We start from the raw sequence: 5,866 nt of genomic DNA, 5'->3' as shown, positions 1-5,866 counted from the left end.
AACATGTCATGATGCATCTCAGTAATCCAGGTGGAAAAATCAAAATGAAAACTAAGTAAGTYCTCTGGACAGGTTCGTTTTAATGAAACGTTTCATCTCTCRTCCAAGCGACTTCTTCAGTCTGAGGAGTTTCATGTGAAACAGAGATGGAGACCTTCGTGTTCAGTTGTCCTCCTCCTACAATGCTGTTATTGCAAGTATGACTCAGCCCCCTGTGAGCAAAAGGTGTGAATCAGGGCCCCAACAATAGTCAGGTGATGGGGCACATGACCCTCTATGAACAATAGAACCAATCAAGGCACTATTGTTTGGCTGATGGTCCTCTTTTGCATGTGACCAACCTACATTACATATTTTAATATGACAGTTATTTCTGCATTTTTTTTGTAGAGGTCACCTCCTAACGTTATTAGGGAAAATCTAACTGCTCATTTTAAATCAATGCTTTTACTTTTAAAACTTATGTACAAATAATATCAGAAACTTTAGTATTTTTACTCAAGTAATATTCTTAAAGGAGACTTTAGCTTTTACCAAAGTGATTTCTTGGCGATACTTGTACTTCTCTTCAAGTATCCCTTTGTGGTAGTTTATAAAACATTGTTTTTTAGTAAGCTAGGCTCTGAGAAAAAAATTGAAACTGAGTTTTTGAAAAGATTCATGAGATTGCTCTAAACGTCTGTATATCTGCAAAATGATGGAAAATTTGTGTAAATTACAGATAATCTGTTGATGTGAGGAGTCGTCAGCACCTGTCATTCGCCAGACACACAAAGGAGTGTGTCTAAGCTGGCCAATCATTTTTGTTGACACTGATCAGCTGACTAATATAAATACACCTTAACATTCATGAGGTACTTTGCATTGACTGTTTATGGTTGAGTGTGCGCATGTATAGTGCAGAACCTGAGGCAGGATCTTGTGCGCAAACTCTGAGGTGCAGCTGTGATCTGTAAAGGAAAATTGCTAAAATTCAGATTTTATAAATCTGAATTTTTTTTTTTTTTGGCATAAGCCATTTTCGCCTTTTGTCTGTACGTTCACTTTTAGTAGGAATTCTACGCAATCTTTTATATATGAGGCTCCGGATCCTTTGCAGAGTTGCTAAGGGGGTCATGGGAGTTTGCCTCTCCAGTCTACATGTGTTTTGTAGACTTGGAGAAGGCTTATATTCCTTAAGGCATTCTGTGGTGGTGCTGTGGTTTATGGAGTGTCTGCATTGCTACTAAGAGCAACCCAGTCCCTATATAATCAAAGCTGAAGCTGTGTTCACATTCTTGGCACAAAGACAAGCTTGTTCTCAGAGCAGGTTGAACTCCACCAGGGCTGTCCCTTGTCTCCGATCCTGTTTGTAGTGTTTATGGACAGGATCCCAAAGGCAGAGTCACGGAGAGGAGGGTGTCTGGTTTGGGAACCACAAGGTCTCTCATCTCTGCTATATGCAGATGATGTGGCTCTGTTGGTGTCTTCAGACCAAGACCTTCAGCGTGCACTGGGGTGGTTCACAGCCGAGTGTAAAGTGGCAGGGATGAAAGTCAATTTCTCTAAGGCCATGGTTCTCAACCGGAAATAGGGGGAATGCCCCCCTCCGGGTTAGGAGGGGACACGAGAGTCTGTCTCAAGTGGAGGAGTTTAAGTATCTGGGTGTCTTGTTCACGAGTAATGGTAAGATGGAGCAGGAGATGGACAGACGCATTGGGGCCTCGTCCTCAGTAATGAGGGCATTGCTTCAGTCAGTCTTGGTGAAGAAAGAGCTGAGTAGAAAGGCAAAGCTCTCGATTTACTGGTCTGTCTTCATTCCATCCCTTACTTATGGTCATGGGGCGTGGATCATGACTGAAAGGATGAGATCCTGGACACAAGCGGCCGAAATGACCTTCCTTTGCAGGGTGGCCAGGCTCAGTCTTAGAGATATGGTGAGGAGCTCAATCATCTGGGGGGAACTGGGAGTAGAGCCACTGCTCCTCAACATTGAAATGAGTCGGTTGAGGTGGTCCAGGCATCTGCTTAGGATGCCTCCTGGACTTTTCCCTTTACAGGTGTTCTGGGCACATTCCACTGGTAGGAGGCCTCAGGAAAGACCCAGGACTTGCTGGAGGGATTATGTATCAGCATTCTGCTGATGCCAAAACCGTAAGTGTGCTGTACTCGCTTCTACCCGCTTAGAACCACCTTCAAGGAGGTTCTGAAACAGCACACTGTGCGTGGTTGAGCATGCTTGGAGCCTAATGGAGATGTATTAGTCCGAGGTCGAGCCGAGCCAAACTGCGTACAAGTGCGCGTGTGGAGATGGGGCTTATGCGGAAGAGGGAGAAGGCAGAGACGCCTTGTCTATCTGCAGTAATACCAGAACAGAGCAGCCCCCCTGTTGCTTTGAGTGGTTTTTCGGTTCTGTACGGCAGCCAGAAGGAGAATTTCTGTAAAATCCTTTGAAAGAAAGACGCCAGTTTATCTTACATTTTATCCAGTAAATATAACAGTCAGTCATGGTTTGACTGTCCGAGAAGCAGTTCTGTTGCCATAGTACCAYAAATGGCTGACTGCTACTGTTTCACTCGCCGTGTCTTCAAAGGATTGCTGAGTTAAAATTAAAACTCACATTCCTTTCCACAAACAACCTCAGACTGGCAGACAATATGAACAAGTTTTCTGCAACTTTCATCAACCCCCTACAACACCTCACACCTTCTTCAGCTCGACCTCCAACAACCCAGCAGGAGTCTGAGCCGCCTCTCAAGCACAGACCCCCTTCAAGACCTTCACCATCATCCCTGTCCTGAAGAAACTCTCTGCTCTTTATTTTTATCTGCTCATAAAACGTTTTACTACAACTATTATTCCAGTACACAAATAAAATACGTCATAATTTAAGCAGCAAAATCAATTTTATTTCTTGTTCTTTTGAAATAAAAGCAAATGCCTCACGTGATGCATTTTCAAAGTTTTAGTTATGCTAAGTGAAACCCTCCTACCCTCCATGCCCACATGTATCTGCTGTGTCTCAGAACAGATCTGGAGCTCTAACAAAGTCAACCAGAAGCTGACAACAAGTTTTAGTTTGAGGAACATGATTTACTGAGTCTCAATCTTTACTGAGGGATTCTCAAATGAAACTAAAATACCTGGATCTTATTTACAGAGTTTAGCTCAACATCTCTACAAACCCACAGGGAACAGCTTTGTTTGCTGAACACTGCTACTCAAACATTTTGAGAGATTTCACACACAAGCCATGGATTCTGCCATGAAGATGAAGACTGACTGTATAAAACATTTATAACAAAATAAAAAAAAGAAAAAATGGACTAAGCTGATCACTGCTGATCTTTATTGAAGAAATCTGTGGATTCCATTTTGTTCAGGTCCTCTCCATAGATGATTTGTATTCATWTATAGTCACTAAATTATCTGTAAAGTAATGGTATGTTCTTCTGCAGACTCACATGTTTTACTGAAACCATACAGAAAGCAGGAAAACACCACTTCAGCTGGAACTGGACTAAAACATAAAGYAGAAAAACACAGAAAGATACAGTTGAATGTATTCATGACTCAAACTAATTGATTTCTTTCTTTGGGATGTAACCAGCAGCTTATACTGAGGTGGTACAGTGGTGCAGTGCACCTCTCCGTGATCAGGTTGTAGGAGTTTACATGTTGCAGTTACATGAATGTGAGGTTAATTGGGACTTTGAATAACACCAAGGTGTGAGTGAGGGGGTGAATGGTCCAGGCGCCCCTTTCTCTTTCACAGTGACAGACACACCAACTCTCTGTGACCCGGGAAGTAAAAAAGCAGATAAAGGACAAGGATGTATGGTTTCATAGGTGTATGATTATTATGCAATAAAAATAACAATTTGCAAAAAAGAAATATTACCAATGGTACCTTGCTGTATTGTTGCAGTCATATTTTACAGGCTAAACCTGGCTTGTGACTTTAAAGATGATATTTTAAACACCAACTCTGACGTTTTGTTAAGAAGCTGAAACTGAAAGATGACTTTCATCCACACGTCCTGCTGGGAACTGTAGAGCTGCTGCTTCTCCACATCTACAACCAGTAACCAGTGCCAAGCAGACAGACGTAACATGAGCTCCATGTTGTGAGTTAGTCCTACTGCACCTGCAGTAGTCTGTACAAGCACAATATGCTCTTTGTGTTATGATCCTGCTCCTGTCTGCCTTTATCTTATCTCAGTCCTAGTCTATCTTGATCCTGTTCCAGTCTGCCTTTATCTTATCTCAGTCCTAGTCTATCTTGATCCTGTTCCAGTCTGTCCCAGTCTTGTTTACTTTGTCCTGTTCCTGCTCATTGCCTCTGCCCCTCCCATCCTGTTCCTCAGTCTGCTCATTGCCTCTGCCCCTCCCGTCTCTGTTTCATCTAATCAAGTTCATCACTTCCACCTCTTTTCCCCAGTATATATCTCAGCTCCAGCCTCCAGTCCCTTGCCAGATTTTCATCAGCCTTGTCTATGATCTTCCAGCAATCTTGTTCCTTGTTCCTCTCTTGCCTTGTGTCCCCGAACCTGCTCATGTCTCTTGGACCCACGTCTCCTGCCTCAGCCCCTGTCGGATCCTGCTTGTCATCTGTTCTCCTGGTAACGACCCTGTTTCTGTTTCTCGGACCCACGTCTCCTGCCTCAGCCCCTGTCGGATCCTGCCTGTCATCTGCTCACCTGGTAACAACACTGGTTCTGTTTGTTGGATTTTCGCCTCACGTCTCGCCCCTGAACGGATCCTCGCCATCTCGGACTTCCTGGAACTCGACCTCGGAACCCATCCCTGGATCCTCGACTCAGTCTGCCCCTATTAACCTGGTAACTGCCTCTGACCACCCGTGTTTGACCCCAGCCTTGTCTTGGACCACGATTAATCCTCGCAGCAGCAGCAAGCCCTGTGTCAACACCGCCAGACACACAACCAAGACTCAGTGGTTGTTTTCCACACGAAATCAGTCCATCCAAGAGGGGACGGTAAGTTATATTATTTACTTATATAATATAATTTACCTGAACCGACTTAACCCCTGTTCTCTGTATCCAGACCTGCTGCTCCTGGGTTCCAGCTTCCTACCTCCAATCACTCAATTTAACAATAAACCTGTTAAACWTGCTTCTGTGTTCGGCAATTATTCAGAGCTCAAACACTCAGTCTTAACACTTTGTGAGTCACAAACATGCACAGAAACCAATCAAATGGAAAAAAATTCAAACGAATAGATGTGAGCAGATTTATGTTCTAAAGAAGGCACTTATTGTTCTTCTCTCTTCTCTGTCTGATTAAATAATGAGTGTGTGCGTTTTTTTTTACATGTAGCTCAACATTAGCTGTTAGCTTAGAGGAACATGCTCATGCTAAAGTCATGAGAGCTTCCCCTGCTATGAGAAAATGGCTTCAATCCCCCAGAGCAGACTGTGTCAATCTCATTTGAGATTCTGTAAAAGTCATGTTTTGTTTTGACTTGCTGAACCGCACTTTGTATTGTTCACAGTTGTACTGCTCAGAAAGTAACACTGAGTTACACTCACAGAGAACTGCCTCTCTGGCCTGAACCATTCACAGTTCAGTACTGAAAAAGTACATCATTCACCATTGTACTGAATGTGGTGCTGTGTCAGTCAGACAACTCTCATAACTCTTAAAAATACAGCAACTTGAAGAAAACAAGCCATTATGTTTCTCCAAGCTAATGGTCAATGGTGGGCACACTTTCGCTCATCCACTAACAGCGGAACTAATGTTTTGCTGAGTGGATTAGCATTTTTAATAATTTTATAAACATTTATCACTTTTAACTTCTGCTCATTATTTTTCCAACCCAGCTTTCAGTTCAAGAAATCTTACCAAAAAAAGCTGGACAACC

General features: G+C 43.0%; 1 protein-coding gene across 1 annotated transcript; it reads left to right on the top strand.

Moving 5' to 3' along the window:
* The first annotated feature begins 4,466 nt into the window (after positions 1-4,466).
* Positions 4,467-5,173, top strand: LOC106533488 (uncharacterized). Its single transcript, XM_014029818.1, has 2 exons — positions 4,467-4,976; positions 5,047-5,173. Exons 1-2 carry the CDS (start codon positions 4,476-4,478, stop codon positions 5,158-5,160), a joined length of 615 nt encoding a protein of 204 aa, XP_013885272.1. The 5' UTR covers positions 4,467-4,475; the 3' UTR covers positions 5,161-5,173.
* The last annotated feature ends 693 nt before the right edge of the window (positions 5,174-5,866 follow it).

Source organism: Austrofundulus limnaeus, unplaced genomic scaffold (assembly GCF_001266775.1).
Source record: "Austrofundulus limnaeus strain Quisiro unplaced genomic scaffold, Austrofundulus_limnaeus-1.0 Scaffold956, whole genome shotgun sequence".
NCBI classification, from domain to species: Eukaryota; Metazoa; Chordata; class Actinopteri; order Cyprinodontiformes; family Rivulidae; genus Austrofundulus; species Austrofundulus limnaeus.
Note: the sequence above shows the minus strand (reverse complement) of the source record. Positions and strands in the feature narration are given on the sequence as shown.